Source organism: Myxocyprinus asiaticus, chromosome 5 (genome assembly GCF_019703515.2).
Source record: "Myxocyprinus asiaticus isolate MX2 ecotype Aquarium Trade chromosome 5, UBuf_Myxa_2, whole genome shotgun sequence".
Taxonomy (NCBI): domain Eukaryota; kingdom Metazoa; phylum Chordata; class Actinopteri; order Cypriniformes; family Catostomidae; genus Myxocyprinus; species Myxocyprinus asiaticus.
In genome coordinates, this window is record NC_059348.1 from 27,140,925 (window position 1) to 27,163,713 (window position 22,789).

Consider the following 22,789-nt stretch of genomic DNA (forward strand, 5'->3'; position numbering starts at 1 on the left):
AGCACATTAACACACATTAATAAACATAATTGTACTGACCATAGGTACCTGTGCTTCCTTGTGATCCTTCGTCAGCCTTAGGTCTGGGTCGAGACCCACTCTGTTGAAGTCCCCGATTAGACATTCCATGTTTGCGGAGCAGGTGGCGTTCACAGTTTGACTTGGTGGAGAAGAATGACTCACACTGTGGACAAGGGTATGGCTTCTGACCTGTAAAAATAAATTAACTTAGAACTATTACAATCTGATGTGAGAATCAATATATAATACTTTTAGATGTGTACTGTTACAATACCGACCATGAAAAACATATATTGAGAAAATGGGGAAACCCCCCCCAATTCACAGCTTTTTTAGACATGCAAAACCCTACAACTACGCCAAACGTTCAAATTAAATAAAATGTAAACCTTTCTACAATGCTACATAAAAGACCAATTAAATAAATGGTCAACTTAAAATGAAGAATCAAAGACAAAGAGAATTGACGTATCTTAAATTACAGGCTAAATAGAAAAGAATATCATCTACTTACACAGCTTCTCACTGGTGTGCAGTTCAAAAACTCAATGGGTATTCTTTTTTCTTTTTTTTAATCTTTTTTTTAAAATTATGAAGAAATTGTATGTCAGTTTATGTCAACTATCTATCTTATTCTGTGATTTGATTAAATTGACCCCTACTGTACGATGCAATTATCCTTCATTCGCCTTTTTTGGCTTCTATTAAAGGACTTTTCATGGGCAGACCACTATTTCTAAGGTGCAGTCAGACAGCAGCAGGAGTAAAAGGGGTCGGCGAAGTGGAACGTACAACGGGCACAATCTGTGAATTCTGCGTGAATATGAGCACACAACGTGAGCCGTCTCCACACACAGTGCCGTGTGCCACCCTAGAGAATGCTGCAACACTAGACCATGCACAGATCCTCAAGTTGTCAAAGTTGCATATTGTGGGTATTGAACAGAAAACACATGGAGAAGATATAATAGTTTGGTCAAATATAACATTTTAGTTGGGGGGTACAGTGGACAAAGTGAAGGGGCACGGCCCCCCAGTAGCATCGACAGTTATTTCAAAGCTTATGAACACTTTCATCATGATTTCATGATTTCATCATGCAATGGTAATCTAAATTCTCTTAAATGTATTCAGCTTAGGTATCTCTACCTAGATTATGTTTGTTCACTCTTATTGCACTCTTTTTTAGAGTTTGAGCTGGTTGAAGGACAAATCCTGAACAATGTCTGTACTAGGTTTAACACATTCTACATATTCTTCTTTTCTAAGAATGGAATTTAGCTCACTGTATTGGAGTGTAAAGTGAAGTGAATAAGTGTTATATGGCATAAATGGTCACAATTTATGGATTGTAAAGTGTCTCACCTGTATGTGTTAGCATATGCCTTTGCAATGAGCTGGCCCAAGGGAACAGACGTGGGCAGTAAGGACATGTCATTTTCTGCACTGAATTGGAATAGGCATTCTTCTTTCCTTTGTGCTGCGGAGGTTTCTTTGGCTTGTCCTCTCTACCTTCCTTCACCTCCTCACTGATGGACTGCTTCTCTTTCTCCTCCTTCACTGGCTCCATCTGACTGGTTTGCAAGTAGGGGCTGAATTTATTTGCATCAGTAGTGGCTAGCATTTTCTCCACACTGGGGAACTCTCCACTTGAATCCAGGTCTATGCCACCGCCTGTTGCAAATTTTGTATCACAGATCTCTTCCTGAAATAGTCTCTTCTTGCCTCTCCTCTTTGAGTTATCAGGAGAAGAACCATTTGGAGTGGAATCTGGAATGACAGTGCACTTCTTGCCATTTAGTGTATTGAAATCCATAGCACTAACACTGTTCTTAGCATCCATTCCTGTTTTAATCAGCATTGGGGCAGCTGAGACAGAGGAGATAATCTGAGCAATGGAGGCCAGTGGTTGCATTTCAGAAGATGGTTTTGGTAGCAGTGGCTTCAGGCGAGTAAAAGGCTTGGGTAGATCACTGGGTAGAGCTGAGGCCAGATTAGAAATGGGGACGGGGAGAGTAGCAAGAAGTCCAGGAGTTGTTTCTGTGCTTGGGGAGGACTGTTCCTTCTTAACATCTTGATGATTAAGGGATGTGCTGCAAGCAAGTCCTTTCATTATTCTCTTTTTCTCCAGATCCTTAGGCATAGAAAGATCAATTGGCTCCATAGAGCAGTGATTAAGCAGAGGGGAAGCAGTTCCTTCCAGCTTGACATCTGAGCCTATAATTATTTTAGATTTGCAAGAGAAATCCAAGGGCTGGTTTTGGTCAACTGGTCCAGAGAAAGGGCCTACATTCTGAGGAACATTGCTATTAACCAGCCAATTTGAAGTTGGAGGGTTGGCCTGAGCAGTGGCATCTCCTCCAATAGGTAGAAGACTTTTGATGTGCTCTTCAATTTCCCTTTCTGGAACCTCCGGGTGCTGCTTCAGCAAATGGTGAATGCAGTTCCTTTTAGCAAGGAACGCCGCACCACACTGCCGACACTCAAATGGCTTCCTTTGACACCCATTGTGTGTTCGCAGATGAATCTGAAGGGCTCGGTAGTTCTTAAGGTCCTCCCCACAATAACGACAAGATGTGTTACAAGTACCAGCAGTATCAAGGAGGTCTAGTTTAGCACCCCCAAATACACCACTTACAGTAGAGGAGGTCGTTACATACTCAATGTTCTTCTCGATCTCTTTGCGCGTGTTCTTCATGTGTTTCTTGCGTAAATGGCGCTCACAGTTGGCTTTCACAGTGAAAGGGTAGTGACAGAGGCGACAGATGTATGGGCGTTCACCACTATGTTTTCTGAGATGCCGAATCAGTGTTGCTTTGTCTGGAGCTGCATAGCTGCAAATGGTGCACTGATATGGCGAAGCTCCCAGGTGATGACGCATATGAGCCTGGAGGCCCCCTAAGAAGGAAAAGACTTCTTTGCAGAACCGACAAGGGTACTCTGTCTTGGCGGTCTTCTTGCTCAAAACTCTCAATTCCTTGTCCTTGCCGTCAAACTTCTCTTTCTTGATATTTCCAGTTGCATTGTCATATGAGATAATCGTGCTTCCTATGACATCTGGCCCCAGATGAGTAGTCTCCCAATTCGTGGGAGAAGATGAGGTTGAGGAAGAAGAGGAGGCTGAAGATTGTATGGCAGTTCTCAGCTGTTGACCTGTTTGGGGTGGGAGGCTTGGACTGATGTTGCCAGAAGAGGCCTGCTGGGCGTTCATGGCAGGTGGAGGCGGTGTGGAGGCACCCATGCTGGATCGAGGAGTGATTAAGGTCTTCGGTTTCAGAGAGGCAATCTGTTTGGGGTCCACCTGTATAGAACTGGCCTGACCTTTGGGAAGCAGAGACAAAGACATCTGAGGAGGCACCGTGGCAGCGATTTTAAGGATTTGTTCAATGTCAGTCAGCTCCACCGCAGCTTGACCACTTACTGGGACAAACATACCGCTACTGACAACACCATGAAGGGGTTGTAGCGACAGGAGGTTGAGGGCAGTGTCCTTGTTCATGCTTTGAAGAGAGACAGGGTCTAAAATCGAGAGACTGAGACTGCTGCTGGCTTCTTGAGGTAGATTTGTTGAAGGTGGCTCAACGCGAATGAAACGGATGCTGTCTAAAGTCTCTTGCTGGATTTCCTCTTCAGATCTCTCTCGCTTGGCCAAGGAGAAGTGTTGAAGACCCAGGTACTCCATGAAACTGTTCTTCCCATTAAAATTGGTAGTATCATCTTGTGGTACTGGTTCACTGACCTCCTTTGAATCCATGGAATGGGATTTTACTTTTGGGGCATCTATAACAGCATCTGTGCTTTGTTCCTGAGGTTCAGTGTTGGTGTTTGCACTGCTTTTATGGGCGGATTTGTGAAGATCCAGAGACTGCTGAAGAGGGAAGGCCTTGTTGCAGGCCTCACAGACAAATCTATGGAACTTGCTAACACTTCGTCGCAAGTTAGTCTCACACCAGACCTGAATAAATAAAACAAATTAAACTTATCATCCTGTCATGCCTCAAACAAATAAATTGTAATTGGAAAAGTAATTAAAGAGAGATTTCACTCAAAAATGAATGAATGTTGTTCCAAACCCTCTCTTGACTTTCTTTCTTCTGTGGAACACAAGATATTAGGCACAATGTTAGCCTTTGTATGGAAAAAAGTTGCAATATAAGTGAATGGGGACTGAGGCTAACGTTCTGCCTTGCATCTCATTTCGTGTTCCAGGAAAGAAAGAAAGTCATACAGGTTTGGAACAACACAAGGGTGAAGAAATTATGACAGAATGTTTATTTTTGGGTGAAGTATCCTTTTAAGTTCTGTTTTAGCTGATGTATTGAAAATATTCACATTCAGTTCCTCACCTGTGCAATTTGGGGAAACTTGTCACAGCTGAAGTCAATGAAAGCCAAGTCACCAAAACCCAGTGGGATGGAGGGGTTACTCTGAATAAAGGGTCGTCCAGTGGGGTCTGTGGGCAGCTGCTTATGAATGATGGTATTATGGCGAAGAAGAGCACGATGTGTGCGAAAGGTGATGCAACAAATGTTACACCTAGAATTAGAAGAAACAGTTAAAACTCCTGCAGAGTTAGTTCACCCAAAAATGAAAATTCTGTCATCATTTACTCACACTCTTGTTGTTTAAAAACCATATAACTTTCTTTCTTATGTGGAACACAAAAGGAGATGTTAGGCAGAATGTTAGCGTCAGTCACCATTCACTCGTAGCATATTTTTTTCAATTAAATTCCCTTTCATGTGGAGATCGGTGAAATAACTACAGGATTACTGCGTTAAAAAAAACAATGGTAATAGACTGAATAAGGATGCAAATCTTAGAGTAAACTTTGCCGTTTATGTGTGTTGATTGTATATTCATCCCCTCGGGGCTTGCCAAAGAAAGCTTATGCTCATGTGCGGCTTCAGTGTGAAAATGAGTTACGTTCAACAAACAGTAAATGTTTGGAACAACATGAGGGTGAGTAAATTATAACAGAATTTTATTTTTTTGAGTGAATGATCCCTTTAAGAAATCAGTAAGAATTTCTTAACAATTTACAAAAGAGCAAGTCAAAAGGCATAAACCCTACTGAGCCTACCTAAGGGTAGTGTCAGGATGTGTCTCCATGTGGGATTCTAAACCATATTTACAGATGAATGTCTTAAAGCAGATGGGGCAATGAAGGAGTTCTTCTTCACTCTTTACAGAACAAGGCTCTTCAGCCTTTTGCATCAACATCTCCTAAATAGAGTCAATTTGTTTATATATACAACAAAAAACCTCATGTTATAGCATAGCATTGCATATTATAATGGTACAGCAACTCTTCTCCATACAACCTTACAAAATAACTTTAGTACAGGCACAGTTAATTTCAAAAGGCATTAAAGGAATAGTTCACCCAAAATGAAAATTCTATAATATTTTACTCACCCTCATGTCGCTCCAAAGCCATATGACTTTCTATTCTTACATGGAACGCAAAAGGCGAATTTCCAAAAAGTGATGACAGAATTTTAATTTGAGTGAACTGTTCTTTTAAAAGCAGCTCTTTGGTAGACGTCAACAGAGGTGGAAATTTACCTTTTTATTTGGTGGTTCATCAGCCTGCTCCCCCTCATCCTCCACACTAGGCTTTCTCTTAGTAGAGAGACGACGGCGCTTGTTTATTGGAGAAGGACTGGGCGTAGGAATACCATTTGCATCCTTTTCATGAATTTTTATGTGCCTGCAGAAACAAATAACTTCTCTTCAGTTTCAATAATTATGTTGGCTTGACAAAGGCCTTTAATATCTCTCTCTATCTGTAACTTTTTTAATTAGTGTTAAACTTTCAGACAAGGCTTTGTCAACATCAAAGTTTATCTTGACAAACCTTACCAACATAGTTATTATTGTGTGCTTCTGCAAACTCATGGTCAATAATTTGACTATATTGTACTGTAAGACATGCCACATTTCATACACTAATCATGTCAGTGAACAAGCTCTATAGGCCTACCTATTAATGACCATAATGAAAATGAGAGAAATTAACTGGCTTGATTAAGCAATGAGAAAAGTGACCACTTACTGTCGTTTGTATTTATATAACATGTTCCATGTATTTACAGTGCATCTGGAAATTATTCACAGCGCTTCACTTTTTCCAAATTTTTTTATGTTACAGCCTTATTCCAAAATGGATTAAATTCATTATTTTCCTCAAAATTCTACAAACAATAACCCATAATGACAACATGAAACAAGTTTGTTTGAAATCTTTGCAAATTTATTAAAAATAAAAAACGAAAAAAATCGCATGTACATAAGTATTCACAGCCTTTGCCATGACACTCAAAACTGAGCTCAGGTGCATCCTGTTTCCACTGATCATCCTTGAGATGTTTCTACAACTTGATTGGAGTCCACCTGTGGTAAATTCAGTTGATTGGACATGATTTGGAAAGGCACACACCTGTCTATGTAAGGTCCCACAGTTAACAGTTCATGTCAGAGCACAAACCAAGCCAAGAAGTCCAAGGAATTGTCTGTAGACCTCCAAGACAGGATTGTATTGAGGCACAAATCTGGGGAAGGGTACAGAAAAATGTCTGCAGCATTGAAGGTCCCAATGAGCACAGTGGCCTCCATCATCCGTAAATGGAAGTTTGGAACCACCAGGACTCTTCCTAGAGCTGGATGCCCGGCCAAACTGAGCGATCGGGGGAGAAGGGCCTTAGTCAGGGAGGTGACCAAGAACCCGATGGTCACTCTGACAGAGCTCCAGCGTTTCTCTGTGGAGAGAGGAGAACCTTCCAGAAGAACAACCATCTCTGCAGCACTCCACCAATTAGGCCTATATGGTAGAGTGGCCTGACGGAAACCACTCCTCAGTAAAAGGCACATAACAGCCTGCCTGGAGTTTGCCAAAAGGCACCTGAAGGACTCTCAGACCATGAGAAACAAAGACTGAACACTTTGGCCTGAATGGCAAGCATCATGTCTGGAGGAACCCAGGCACCGCTCATCACCTGGCCAATACCATCCCTACAGTGAAGCATGGTGGTGGCAGCATCATGCTGTGGGGATGTTTTTCAGCGGCAGGAACTGAGAGACTAGTCAGGATCGAGGGAAAGATGAATGCAGCAATGTACAGAGACATCTTTGATGAAAACCTGCTCCAGAGCGCTCTGGACCTCAGACTGAGGCGAAGGTTCATCTTACAACAGGACAACGACCCTAAGCACACAGCCAAGATAACAAAGGAGTGGCTCCGGGACAACTCTGTGAATGTCCTTGAGTGGCCCAGCCAGAGCCCAGACTTGAACCCGATTGAACATCTCTGGAGAGATTTGAAAATGGCTGTGCACCGACGCTCCCCATCCAACCTGATGGAGCTTGAGAGGTCCTGCAAAGAAGAATGGGAGAAACTGCCCAAAAATAGGTGTGCCAAGCTTGTAGCATCATACTCAAAAAGACTTGAGGCTGTAATTGGTGCCAAAGGTGCTTCAACAAAGTATTGAGCAAAGGCTGTGAATACTTATGTACATGTGATTTTTTTTTTTGGTGTGTTTTTTTTTTTGTATTTTTTGTAATTTTTTTTTATAAATTTGCAAAGATTTCAAACAAACTTGTTTCACGTTGTCATTATGGGGTATTGTTTGTAGAATTTTGAGGAAAATAATCAATTTAATCCATCTTGGAATAAGGCTGTAACATAACAAAATGTGGAAAAAGTGAAGCGCTGTGAATACTTTCTGGATGCACTGTATTAACCTAATCAATTTGGTGCTGATGTGATGCTATAGCTCTGTGGCTACTGGAATACTTAAATACTTAAGAAGTGTATTACACAAACAAGGACAGGGAAAAGTGGCTGAGCTGAAATGCAATAAAATGGACAGCAGAGACGATCTTTCTTAGAGGTAAGAGGTAATATGTGGAAGCAAAATGCTGAGAATCACATTACAACATGCCTGAGCATGTGCACCCCCTACCCACCTTTCAGGTTCGACCAGATACTAGGTCCCTGATGCTTTTGCTTAGCTGTCAAGAGTGACTGAGCATGTTAGAGTGAGTACATTTTAGAATGAAATGTGTAGTTATATGCTTTCAGTTTATTGAGGTGTATAGTGTTTATGGTCATTCACTGAATGTATATGTATGGTCAAGTGGAAGGGAAGGAAAAATGTCAGCAGACCCAGTAGTAAGAATTTTGTTTTACACTCTGCAGCCATAGATATTTATAGCAGATTGGCAGTGTGATGGCCACACACCTGGACCCAACCCTGACAGCCTGAATCCTAGTTCCATCTCACGTCTCTCACCTCACATACTCACAGTAGAAAACTGGACTGAAACAGTATCTGCGTCATAAAGCTATTGAGCAATCATAATTCCAATTCTTGCAATTTCTTGTCACATGCCACTTAATCACACTGTGGTTCTATGTTTGAAGTTACTGTACCTGTTGATGCAGAACCACTGACTTTATTTTTCCTTCTGCAGTGCCTCATCAATAGTGCCAGAGGGCAGTGTGGGGAAAATTGCTCAACAGCATGATGTTCTACCAGACAAGGTTGAGTTTTGTAATTGTAAAAATAAACACTTAAATCTATGATGTACAGTGGCCCCAAAAATATTTGGAAATATCCAACAAAGGGATAATTATTTTAAAGAAATATAGCACAAACACATTTCTTAAAGGGGTGGTTCACCCAAAAATGAAAATTCCCTCATCATTTACTCACCCTGATGCCATCCCAGATGTGTAAGACTTTCTTTTTTCTGCTGAACACAAACAAAGATTTTTTGAAGAATATCTCAGCTCTACTGGTCCTCACAATGCAAGTGAATGGTGATCAGAATGGTGACCATTTAAGTCCTTTTTTTACCATAAATCTCCACTTTCACTTTCAAAATGTGAAAATGTGTAAGTGAAGATTTATAATAAAAAAGGACTTAAATATAGATTTTTTTCTCACCCACACCCACACCTATCATATTAATATGGATTAAACCACCGGATTCATTTGGATTACTTTTATGTGGCCTTAATGTGATTTTTGGAGCTTCAAAGTGCAGGTCACCATTCACTTGCATTGTAAGGACCTACAGAGCTGAGATATTCTTCTAAAGGACTTACACATCTGGGATGGCATGAGGGTGAGTAAATGATGATAGAATACAATTTTTGGATTAACTATCCCTAAATATATATATATATTGGACACTTTCTGGTTGTTAAACATGGTGGATCAAGTCCACAGTTAATGCGATAAACTTGACCTGTGGTTACTCTGCTAGGGTACCATGGGAGCAGATAAAGTAAAAAAAAATAGAATTGTTAAGAAATGTGAAGTTAGTTCTGACAAAATCTCTTGCATCATTTGTTGGATGCATCTGGCAGATGCCAGTTGATTTGATGTTTTGTTATCCAACGCAATGAAATTCATACATTTTTAACTGGACATGGACTTAAGTGTCCAATAGTGTCCAAATACTTTTTGGGTCCACTGTACCATCCATAGAAGTATTTGAGCCCCCCTCTCCTCACCACCTACTTTTTTTCCCTCTCTTCCTCACACAAACTTCTTCCACCCCCATCTGGAATGCCTGCATGTCTCAACTGCACAAGGAAGTCCTCTATGCACATCCCATCAACACAAATAAAAAGAGTCCAGTCACACAACAAACCCTCAATCACACAGACACTTTTAAAGAGAAGTCTGGACACAGAACAATGCCAAAATACAAATATAAGAGATATAAAAGAGAGAGGCTAGTGCAAACATCAGTCAGCATTGAGAAACAGGCCACTCACATCACATGTACGGACATTCCTTCATCCCTCCCAACCTTCCCTCTGTGCTGGCCCTCCTCCTCCACAAACCTACAAGCTCCTGTTAATCCAGCCTACAACCTGTGCATACAGTAACACTTCTATTTCTTGTTGCAACTGTATATTTTTAACATACAACAAAACACATATAAAACCAAAAGTGGTAAGAATACATTGCTTGGAAGGATTTTATTGTTCCTATCTTACAGTTACAAGATACAAAATAGCAGATGTGGTAACTGATGTAGTAAGATTTTCTCATCTCTTCTCTTTAAAGATGAATTGTATAATTGGCAACTATAATTAGGCGTTTGCAGTATGATTTCCCTGAAAAGTGTAAACACTGTAGCACTTTCAAAACATTGCTCTGTTTGTTTGAGCATCACAACCAGCCAACACAGCAACACTGGCTCAATAGTGTGAGTTTGGGGTGGGATATTTGGGGGTATTTACACATGGTCACTTCATGCATTTTTACGGATCGAATTGCTATCCGGTTGAATAAGCACATTTCATTTATTCTTGGCCACATCAATGTGTCTTTGGCAAACGGATATAAATCCAATCTTCAATTCCCACGGTGTTTGCAAATAAAACTTACTGGAGATCACTTCCATAGTTATACTAATGCCGGGCAACGAATTGAAAAGATGTGATTGATTATTTGATTTCAACTGACTCTGAACAGTGCTCGCGTGTGTCTGTGGGTGTGCACTTTGTATTTTTCCCCTTGGTGCTTGTTGTAGGTAAGATACATCATGCACGTCAGCTACGCTTATTGTCAGTTTTTAGTTTCAGTTTCATCAGCGATCTGCATCAAAAAAATATGTTCTGTCTCTCCTACAATGTGCATCCGTTTCTTAATTTGATATTATTTACTGCAAGGCAAGCCCTATGCAAATACTCTGTAACATATTTCACATTTTCCCAATGCTGACATAGTGCTGTTTGGGCGGAGTAAAGTTTACATACAGTATGTAGATTGAACAGCCAGATGCTTTTACACTTGGCCGAGTTTCATCTGGAATTCATCTCAAACCACCTCGGGAGGTTTTATATCCATCTCGAATCCGTCTTTGAGGGCGTTTAAACTTTGTCTTTTTATGATCAGACAGCTATCCGATCAGCAAAAACCCATGAAGTGACTAAGTATAAATACCCCCTTTTTGTCCAACCAGTTATTTTTGTAATTCTGTTTGGTGGCCCAGAAATTCCACACAGCAGCTTTAAATGCCTAAAAGTGCTAAAACCTGGCTAATTTATTAAAGGGATAGTTCACCCAAAAGTAAAAATTCTCTTATCATTTACTCTCCCTCATGCCATCCCAGATGTGTATGATTTTCTTTCTTCAGCAGAAAACAAACTAAGATTTATAGAAAAATATTTGAGCTCTGAAGGTCCTCACAATGCAAGTGAACTTTGATCAGACCTTTGTAGCTCCAAAAATCACATAAAGCAAACATAAAAGTAATCCATAAGACTCCAGTGGTTATATCCATATCTTCAGAAGCGATATAATAGGTGTGGGTGAGAAACAGAACAATATTTAAGTCCTTTTTTACTATAAATCTCCACTTTCACATTCACTTTCAGATGTAAAAGTGAAACTAAACAGGCACCACATGTGACTTTCAGATGTATTAGTGAAAGTGGAGATTCAGAGAAAAAAGGATTTAAATTTTGATCTAGTCATTTAGTCATATGTATCACTTTTATGCTTCCTTTATGTGATTTTTGGAGCTACAAAGGTCTGATCACCATTCACTTGCATTGTATGTACCCACAGAGCTGAGATTTTCTTCTACAAATCTTCTTTTGTGTTCTGCTGAAGAAAGAAAGTCATACACATCTGGGAAGACATTAGGGTGAGTAAATGATGATAGAATTTCAATTTTTGGGTGAACTATCCATTTAATGTAAATTAGGATATAAGGATAGTTATGCTCTGAAACATGTCAGAGTTGGGTAATACTTCGGTTGCGGGTGAAGCATGGCTTACTTTTCAGGGGATGATTTAACACTTCCAAGCAATTAACCAATTAAATAAGGAACTGGATACTCCTTGGTGTATGGACATGTCTGACATTAACCTATACAACAGTATAGGTTAATGCAAAAACTCCAAAAACACTGTTCTGCTCAGCTGAAAAATTACCTGTGCATATTTCCGTTGGTGGTGAAGGTCTGGCTACATATTACACACTTATATGGCCTTTCTCCGCTGTGTACCAGCATGTGGCGATCCAGAGAGCTGGCCGAGCTCAGAGCCTTCAGGCAGATACTGCAGGAGTGATCAGTGCCTCCACTGTCTGTATTATGCTGAAGGAGAAACAAATATACAAACTCCAGTTTTAGTTTTAATTATGACATAGACTATTAATGACTTTAAAAGAATAGTTCACCCCAAAAATGAAAACTCTGCCATAATGTACTCACCCCACATGTCATCCAAACCTGTCTGACTCACTTTCATATGTGGAACACAAAAGTTTTTTTTTTTTTTCTTTTATGAATATCCCAGTCCGTCTATTCAATGGTAGCTAATAAAGATTAACATCAAAGCTTAAAAAAGGAACCCTAAGCAACATAAAAATGAGTCCATGCGGCTCATGTGTCATATTCCAAGTATTTTGAAGACATACGATTAGTTTGGTGAGAAACAACCGAAATGTACGTTATTTTCAGTGAAAATCATGAAATTCGTTGCACATTCACAACGATTAGTGCTAAAAATAGTGCAACTGCCATTGTAAGGAACAGACCTGGATATTCATAAAAAAATTCCTTTAGTGTTCTGCATAAAAAAGTATGTCATTCAGGTTTGGAACAGAGTTACAGAATACAAAATTACATCTCAGAAGGCAAGTAAATAATGACAGAATATTCAGTTTTTAGGTGAATAATCCCTTGGTAAATTTCCATGTTTGATTAATTGTTTATATGTGAAGTCTTAAAGTATTAGTCACCCAAAAATGAAAACCACCATGTCATACCATATGTGTATGACTTTCTTTTTCTGCAGAACACAGATGAAGATTTTTAGGAGAATATCTCAGCTATGTTGGTCCATTCAATGCAAGTGAATGATGGCCAGAACTTTGAAGCCCCAAAAAGCACTTAAAGGCAGCATAATAGTAATCTAGACTCCACTGGTTAATCCATGTGTTCAGAAGCAATATGATACGTGTGGGTATGAAACAGATCAATATTTAAGTCCTTTTTTACTAAACATTCTCCTCCCTGCTTAGTAGGAAAACAAAAGAAGAAGAATGTGGAAGTGAAAGAGAAAATGGACATTTATAGTAAAACAGGACATAAATATTGAAGTTTCTTATCCACACCTATCATATCACTTCTGAAGACATGGATTAAACCACCATTCACTTGCATTGTACGGCCCAACAGAGCTGAGATATTCTAAACATTTTCGTTTGTGTTCAGCAGAACAATGAATGTCATATACATCTGTGATGAGATGAGGGTGAGTAAACGATGAAAGAAGGTTCATTTTTGGGTAAAATCCCTTTAAAACCCCTTTGGGTAAAATCCCATTAAAACAACATTTTGGCAGTTCAGTAAAGAGGGGTAAAGGGGTGTGATGGTGTGTTTGTGTAAGGGCACGTACCTGTCTGATATGCATTGTGAGTTGGTGCTGTGTCATGCAGTTTTTGTTACACAGAGGGCAAATGAAGTTTGAGTGTTCTTCTTTGACTTCCTGTGGAAGACACACAAACAAGTCTTCTCAGAAAGATCTCTACTCATGTCACTCAATTTGTTTATTTTTGTTTTTGATGTTGAAGAAGTTTACATCATACAGTGTGTGCATACACTGATCAGCCACAACATTTATACCACTGACAGGTGAAGTGAATAACATCGATTATCTCGTTACAATGGCACTTGACAAGGGGTGGGATCTATTAGGCCACAAGTGAACTGTCAGTTCTTGAATTTCATGTGTTGGAAGCAGGGCAAAAATGGGCAAGCGTAAGGATCTGAGCGACTTTGACAAGGGCCAAATTGTGATGGCTAGACGACTGGGTCAGAGCATCTCCAAAACGGCAGGTCTTGTGGGATGTTCCCGGTATGCAGTGGTTAGTACCTACTAAAAGTAGTCCAAGGAAGGACAACGGGTGAACTGACGACAGGCTCTTCTGCATCAAGGCTCACTGATGCACGTGGGGAGCGAAGGCTAGCCCGTCTGGTCCGATCCCACAGAAGAGCTACTGTAGCACAAATTGATGAAAAACTTAATGCTGGCCCTGATAGAAAGGTGTCAGAACACACAGTGCATCATATCTTGCTGCACAGAGTGCCCACGCTGACCCCTGTCCACCGCCAAAAGCGCCTACAATGGGCACATGAGTGTCAGAATTGGACCATGGAGCAATGGAAGAAGGTGGCCTGGTCTGATGAATCACATTTTCTTTTAGATCATGTGGACAGCTGGGTGCATGTTCGTTGTTTACCTGGGGAAGAGATGGCAGCAGGATGCACTATGGCAGCGCTACTCAACACGTGGCTTTTGCGGCCCGTGTTATGATCTCATCATCAGAAATATACAGTATTAATCAGCAGCCTATAAAATCTGTAAGAATTGTGAGGATTTACGCTAGTTCTTTATATTGCTGAATCACATTAGTGTAGGAATTCAACTGCAAGAGAATGTTACAAATAAATACAAAATAAAAAACAAATAATATCTGAGCATGGCTGATGTTATGATGTTGTGATCTACTTCGGCACAAAATCTTTATGACTTGTCACTGAAGGACTTTTGGTGCTAATTTTGGATATATCACTTTTATTTCTGAACTGGTGTCTGTGATGTTGAATACTCATGGTGTTTGTTAGTTGACAATCATTGACAACAGAACTGATCTATCAGAAAATCGAACTGTAACACCCCATATGTTTAAAATAATTACTAAAAGGGATAGTTGACGGACAAATGAAAATTCTCTAATCATTTCCTCACCCTAACGCCATCCCAGATGTGTATGACTTTCTTTCTTCTGCAGAACACAAATGAAGATTTTTAAAATAGACCAGAACTTTGAAGCTCCAAAAAAACACATAATGGCAGCACAAAAGTAATCCATAAGATTCCAGTGGTTAAATATATGTCTTCAGAAGTGATATAATAGGTGTGGGTGAGAAACAGATCAATATTTAAGTCTTTTTTTACTATAAATCTCAACCTTTACTTTCACATCTGTAAGTCACATGTGGTGCCTGTTTAGTTTCACGTTCACATCTGAAAGTGAAAGTGGATATTTATAGTAAAAAAGCCAAGGACTTAAATACTGATCTGTCTCTCATCCACAGAGCTGAGATATAATCATAATTTCTCTTCAGCAGAAGAAAGTAAGTTATACACATCTGGGATGGCATGAAGGTGAGTAAATGATGAGAGAATTTTTGTTTTTAGATTAACTATCCCATTAACTAACATTCCAACATTCTTATTATAAAAATGTTAACTTATAATTATATATATATATATATATATATATATATATATATATATATATATATATATATATATATATATATATGTGTGTGTGTGTACAGTATATAATCATAAAAATTAAGAGTGTGGCCCTCAAGGGTACAGGGATCCAACTTTGTGGCCCCTGACCAAAGCTGAGTAGCCCTGCACTATGGGAGGGAGGAAGGCAGGCCGGCGGAGGCAGTGTGATGCTCTGGGCAATGTTCTGCTGGGAAACTTTGGATCCTGGCATTCATGTTACTTTGACACATACCACCTACCTAAAGATTGTCGCAGACCACGTACATCCCTTCATGGCAACGGTATTCCCTGATGGCAGTGGTCTCTTTCAGCAGGATAATGCACCCTGCCACACTGCAAAAATTGTCCAGGAATGGTTTGAGGAACATGACAAAGAGTTCAAGGTGTTGACTTGGCCTCCAAATTCCCCAGATCTCAATCCGATTGAGCATCTATGGGATGTGCTGGACCAACAAGTCTGATCCATGGAGGCCCCACCTCACAACTTACAGGACTTGAAGGATCTGCTGCTAACGTCTTTGTGCCAGATACCACAGCACACCTTCAGAGGTCTTGTGGAGTCCATGCCTCAATGGGTCAGAGCTGTTTTGCCAGCACGAGGGGGACCTACACGATATTAGGCAGGTGGTTTTAATGTTATGGCTTATCGGTGTGTGTATGTATATATATATATATATATATGTCACATGTTGCTCTCTTTGACCCCAAAACCCCAGTGAGAGATAAACACAATAGGTGAAACAGATGCAGGATATGGCCTGCCTGCTGAAGACAGTATGTTTCAGAGCTGTAGGACCGGTTGTGCACTCTCGTCACATGTGTAACAAGTGGCCTGTCCATCTGTTTCTAAAGAGAGCAGCAGCACAGGCTGGAGAAGAGCATCACTAATTAAGTGGGCAAGGACTTTTGCGGTAGAGCAGCAGTGCAGAATTCCCTCTCAGCGTATGGAAATACTGTTAGTGCTGGGGGAGGGATGGGGAAGGGATACTAGAGGGGGTTGGGGGACTGAAACACCTGTTTTCTCTACAGAGAAGTGTTTCAGTAAAATCACACACTTTAATTGAAGGCGTAAGACATGCATCGGCTCTGACAAAGGGGGGATTGAGAAAGCGCAAGGACCATTTGTTGCCAGTTGCCAGTCATTTAATGGGGTTTTGGTGTAGCTCAAGACTGGTTGCCCATTGAAGCTAAGCAGGGTTGAGCCTGGTCAGTACCTGGATGGGAGACCTCCTGGGGAAAACTAAGGTTGCTGCTGGAAGAGGTATTAGGGAGGCCAGCAGGGGGTGCTCACCCTGTGGCCTGTGTGGGTCCTAATGCCCCAGTATAGTGACGGGGACACTACACTGTAAAAAGGCACCATCCTTCGAATGAGACGTTAAACCGAGGTCCTGACTCTCTGTGGTCATTAAAAATCCCAGGGCACATCTCGTAAAGAGTAGGGGTGTAACCTCGGGTTCCTGGCCAAATTCCCCCCATTGGCCCATATCAATCATGGCCTCCTAATAATCCCCATCCATTAATTGGCTCTATAACTCTACTCTCTCCTCACCAACAATAGCTGGTGTGTGGTGAGCGTACTGGTGCACTATGGCTGCCGTCGCATCATCCAGGTGGATGCTGCACATTGGTGGTGGTTGAGGAGAGTTCACTGTTCACGGTGTAAAGCGCTTTGAGTGTAGTGTCAGAAAAAAAGTGCTATATAAATGTAACATTCATTCATGTCACTGCCACTCTGACTGACTAACCAAATTCTGCAAGCTCCCACAGTGAAAAAATACCATATTAAAGTACACACCATGGTATTACCATCTGATGCCAATATTAAATCATGGTCCCACCACAATACTTTTGTTGTAAGGTTACTAGCTCTTCTTTGTATTTTAAGCAGATACCAGCTGCTTTACCTGATTTCTTCTCCCAGTACGACTGATTAATGGTGATTTGCTGGTTAAACTGGGAGATGCTTTCATGGAGTCAGAATTGATCTGGCCCACATTCATCACAGTGCTCATCATGGAGTTGATGGAGGACAGCTCCTCTTCTGGCCTCACTCCACCTACATCTTCTTCTGCCACATGTGCTTGTTTGTTCATTCCATCATAGTCTGCTTCCCTCTTCAGGTTAACTGTAAATGACACAGCTACATCATTATCATTACAATTTAACCTTTACAGTTTGCTCACAGAAGACCTAAGCAACAATGTGGCATCTTACCTTCTACAGGTTCAGGTAGAAGTGTGAAGGGCTGATTCTTCACTGCCTCTTCTGACAACTGAGATTGTTCATTTATGTCAACAGCACCAACATCATTTCTGACATTCTTGTCAGGGGAGGCACTCTCCATGTCTAAGATTAAAGAATGCATTTTTACTCACACAGAATGTGTAAGATGGAATGTAGTCATTCATAACAGTACATCAACAAGTGTTCCAGGGCTGATACAAGAATGCAATGAAATACTACATCCATTTGCACATGTGTAATAACAGATGCTCCTATTGATTCTTTATTTATCCACCTGCAGAAGTCCAAATGGAAATGAAGTGGTTTGTACTATCTATCTTTTCTTGTAACAATTAGTAGTCAGTTCAGTAGTGATGTCTGGTAAGTCATTTAGGCAAACCACAGATTGTACATAAAGGCTAATGATTTAACAAGTAGAGTGTGAAATCTCTGCCAATGCTGTAATTGGCTTCACGTATGCCAGGAAGAATTTCATTGGTCAACTTCCTCTTTTTTATGCACTCAGTAGATGTTTTCATATTGCAGGCTCAAACAGACAACACTGAAAAAAAAAAAGATTTGTTGGCTCAACAACTATAACGTTTGAAAATAAATCGCTTCTACTCAGAAACTTACATATTTCTAACATTTTTAGCTTTTCTTAATTTGCATTAATGTGTACAACACAAAATATCAATTATAAGGTGATCTTAGAGTGAGTTCCTTGAACTTCTTTGGCTTAGAAATCCATAAAATTAGGGGGCCTGGGTAGCTCAGCGTGTACTGACGCTGACTACCACCCCTGGAGTCGTGAGTTCGAATCCAGGGCATGCTGAGTGACTCCAGCCAGGTCTCCTGAGCAACCAAATTGGACCGGTTGCTAGGGAGGGTAGAGTAACATGGGGTAACCTCCTCATGGTCGCTATAATGTGGTTCTCGCACTTGGTGGGGTGCGTGGTGAGTTGTGTGTGGATGCAGCGGAGAATAGCGTGGGCCTCCACACACACTATGTCTCTGCGGTAATGCGCTCAAGAAGCCATGTGATAAGATGCACGGATTGACGGTCTCAGACGTGGAAGCAACTGAGATTCGTCCTCCGCCACCCAGATTGAGGCAAGTCACTACACCACAACGAGGACTTTGTTGGGAGAAAAAAAAAATCCATAAAATTAAGATTTTAAGGACTACTAACTCAAACGATCAAGTACTGAACTGAGGTTGTAGGGAATACCCATAAGCTCTTGCACTTGAATAATTTAAGCATGTTTGTTTGGTCAAAAGGAATTTATTGGGGCATTTAATTAGTTGTTATTAGGAAGTCATAGAGAGTTCAGCTCTTTTTAGTATTATTGATGTTGTTTTACTGCAATTAGTTGTTCCATGTAAAGTAACCATTAGGGTGTAAAAGTTGCCTTTGGTGAAGTTAGATGCTGTTCAATCCATATAATTTGTCCTTGTGCATGTTAATGTGCATAGCTGAACTTCTTTGGGAAATCAAGTTTAATGTCTGACTGCAGTCATTATTTTATGTAGAGCCAATTAAATTAAGTAAAAACAATAATAAATGTTCATTTAAATCAACATGCTATTAGTTGTAAATATCTTATTAGTGTGACATACCTTTTTAAGTAAAGTTGAATGAGCTGATACATTTGTGTATATCTAACAAATGTTTTCTAGTTATGCTGACATAAAATGACCATAAATTGAAATTACTTAAGAAGCATAATGCAAAAATGCTACATATATATTTTAAGTACGTAAATCCAACACATTATTTTTTCAGTGAAGACAAAGTTCAAAAACCCCTTCAGATTGGGGATATTCAAAAATTAGATAAATGCTAAGATTGCAAAAAGGCAAATTTAAACCTTATTTTAAGGAAATTATACTATACAACACTTAGTTCTGTCCTAATTTGATTGGACAAAAGCGATTATAGAACGTATCCACAGTTTTCCTGAGCAACCACTGGCCAGCACCATGATGATTCTAACTGCCTGTTTTATGTTTCTGGGCTTGAGATGCCAAGTAAAAACTGCCAAAATGAGCGATCCATAGGAGAACAACAACCATTTATGTGTCACTTGGTGTAAAAATGAATCTCAGGCTCAACTTGTGCCGTTGTTGGCTGTCATAACAACTCAGAATAATTAATGATATCAATGTAACTAATCTCGGACCATCGCTTTATGTCATTTACACACTCAGGTTAGGCACCGTCTATAAAAAAACAGTCATCTAGACTCTGTGAAGTATCAGCATGTTTTTTGACAATTTTTACAAATGTAATACCTTCAACATTACATTACCCGCTAAGAATATACGTCGATGCGAATGAAAACACTGGAGACTGGAAATTGAAAACAGTCAAATCATGGAACACTTCAGGAAAAAGGTGGATAATAGGAAATTCTCACTGTTTGGTTTTTATCCGTCCGCTTGTCTGTGTTTGCAGTGTCCCAAACAGGCTGTCATTGTGCTTACTCGGCGACAACACCCAACGTAAAAAAATATTGTGTGCCGATATCCAATTATTTAGAACAGCATCTGCCGATACAGATAGTTTGTTGGTTCTGTTATTTATGCTACCTTGTTTCAAATCATTGATAATAAATTACACAACTTCAAAAGAAATTTAAATATTAACTTTATTCTCTATTTCTATACGTTTTCCATGTTTCAACGTAACTGGTCTCTAATAAAGCACATTATTAACATACATTAGCATTATGAACTCATATTTACTGAATTCTGAGTAGCCTCTTGCAGGTTTTGTAACATTTGTAAGATTTCTTTTTTTCTTTTCCCCCTTTTTCTCCCTAATTTGGAATGCCCAATTCCCACTACTAAGTAGGTCCTCGTGGTGGCGCGGTTACTCACCTCAATCCGGGTGGATGAGGACAAGTCAACAATTTGCCATTGTTGATTGAGTACATACAATCAGTGTTCAGGATAATGTCCTTACCTTACACCGATTCACTAAGGTAAGCCTATAAAAATGATTTGTATTTTGAGTTCGATTTGGCGCGAAATCGCTGGTTTATGACATTCATCCTTGCATCATCACGTCATGTCCACACACACAGGAAAGAAGTACCGGCTGTCTCATTTTCTGGCTGGAGAAACTAACTACACTGTTCAACTCAGTTCAGTAACACTCACACAGTTCAGTCTAGATGGATGTTTATCTGTTATCCATTTGGTGAAGTTGTTTACCTGCTATAATGCTTGGATAAGTTTTCTGGTATGGTTGCTGAAGCTTATATTGCTTGTCATGCTTTTATGAATCGAACATTACTTGTGTGTTAACCAATCGCGATGTATCAATGTTGAAGTTACTGTGACATGTTAATATGTATGACTTCTGAAACTGACTTCTTGTAATTGTTATATTGTATATTTAAGCATATAATTTTTACGTTTAATAAAGTATATTTTATCCCCACCATTACTGAATCCTAATTTTATGTTTTTAGTTCACGGTGTTATTGTGTGCATTGTATAGACATGCTATTGTACTAACCGGCTGGACTCATATCAGCCATATTATGAGTTGAACCACTTAAATTGAAAATTGTTGTACAATTCAAACATTAATAGTAGATAAAATACTTGAATAATCATATTAAGATCTACTGGTGGTGACTGAGGAGAGTCCCCTGTTCTCTATTTAAAAGTGCTTTGAGTGTAGTGTCAGAAAAGCGATTTAAGTGTAAAATTCATTGATTCGAATATGTAAATAAGAGTGTTGTTTATCTTCATCAAAGCAAGTAATATTTCAGTTTCAAATGTTTAATCGTATAACATAATATCAACATGAAAATGGTACGTTATGACTCCGGCTCCAGTCATAATAGTAACACAGGCGATGTCCAGTTGGCTCAAATTGGGAAATTCATCCACCAGAAGAGCAGTGCCGAAACACAAATGATGTAATGTATTCTTCCGCAAATTGCTTGCAATTTTATGTTTCAACCACAGATATTGCTACAGAGCACAAAGTTACGTAATGCAGCTAAATTCTGAAAAATGATGCTTTTCTCATCTTGGCTGAAAAAGCCTCTGCTTTATATTTTACAAACTCACCGTATTCCTTGCTTTGTCAAGCTTGAAGTTGAGTAATCAAACTAGTTGCGTTAAAAGTTTTAAACTCATTTAAAAGTAATTTCACACAAGAAAGATTGCCTTTTATACACATAAATTATAGGCTAACTGTCTGATGCCTTTTTCTGCCCCCTTTCAACAGGAAATAATTGGCCCTGATTATCAGCTATTTTTAAACAATATGGCGATGTCTGATACAGATGTTTTGCTGATACATCTCTTCTTCTTTTAGTACCATTTTTGTTGTCAGAGAAAAAAAAACATCAATTAACTGACAACATTTTGTCTGAAATGCAAGTTACTTGATATTAACTTCTTGTTTATAGAACTGTTATATAAAACTGTTGTAGAAAGCTTTTTTAGGATATGAGAGCAAACTATTTATTTCAATGGCTGAGCATGCAAAGCCTGTGTGAAGTTTGGAAGTGATAAAACATTATTACATGAGAGCATATTGTATGTAAACTGTATGTAAATTTATTGGACTAAAAAAATCTATATTTTGCATTTTAACCTCTCAAGCTGAGCACACAGTAAGTGGAGATAGGAAAAACACAGTGGCTGTGGACTGTTTGAGGCAGCTGTGAGTGTGTGATACTACAGCTGGAGAGGCCTATCCCAGTGAGGGGGGCCAAGGGTTTGCCAAAGGCGAGGGAGAGAGAGAGAGATGAACGACACATATGTGAGAACACAGGAGGGGAGAGAGAGGAGCCAGGCAGAGATGGAGGAACAATTGAGAGAAAAGTGAAATGTGAGAAAAGTGGAGAGAGGATTGGAAGAGACTGGGTGCATGTACGCATAGAGGGAGAAACTTGGAAGTCTTTTTGCAGAGTGAAACTGAGGCTGAAGGGAGGAACAGTAAGGGGGTTGGGTTGAGAGTCAAAGCAGGAAGTGTCTGTGAGAGCAGTGGAGCTTAGACTGTTGTCTGCTGTTCTCTGTCTTTCTCGCTCTCCCTCTAACCATGCGGTCCTGCTGCAGTTTAGTGCCATTGCAGGGTGTGATCTCCTTGGCTGGAGGGGGGAAGGGTTGGAAATCCCCCTCCCAGCTCCCACCATCCCAAACACTGATCATGTACTTCCACTGGTTGGAAAAGTGAG

At 39.9% G+C, this 22,789-nt stretch overlaps 1 protein-coding gene across 5 annotated transcripts in view; it reads right to left on the reverse strand.

Annotated features, from left to right (window-relative positions):
* Window positions 1-22,789, reverse strand: part of LOC127440571 (ras-responsive element-binding protein 1-like) — a 51,768-nt gene that overhangs the window by 4,627 nt on the left and 24,352 nt on the right. For 3 of the 5 annotated variants that reach the window (XM_051697248.1, XM_051697251.1, XM_051697249.1), the window contains 9 exons: window positions 17,577-17,708; window positions 17,267-17,487; window positions 13,455-13,544; window positions 11,985-12,148; window positions 5,590-5,734; window positions 5,105-5,247; window positions 4,368-4,557; window positions 1,387-3,976; window positions 40-210 (listed from right to left, as the gene is read on the reverse strand). In XM_051697248.1, the coding sequence (XP_051553208.1) occupies window positions 40-210; window positions 1,387-3,976; window positions 4,368-4,557; window positions 5,105-5,247; window positions 5,590-5,734; window positions 11,985-12,148; window positions 13,455-13,544; window positions 17,267-17,487; window positions 17,577-17,708 (3,846 nt within the window). Of the gene's footprint in view, window positions 1-39; window positions 211-1,386; window positions 3,977-4,367; window positions 4,558-5,104; window positions 5,248-5,589; window positions 5,735-9,551; window positions 9,843-11,984; window positions 12,149-13,454; window positions 13,545-17,266; window positions 17,488-17,576; window positions 17,709-22,789 lie in introns of those variants that run through there. The other 2 variants (XM_051697252.1, XM_051697253.1) reach the window with 2 other exon arrangements.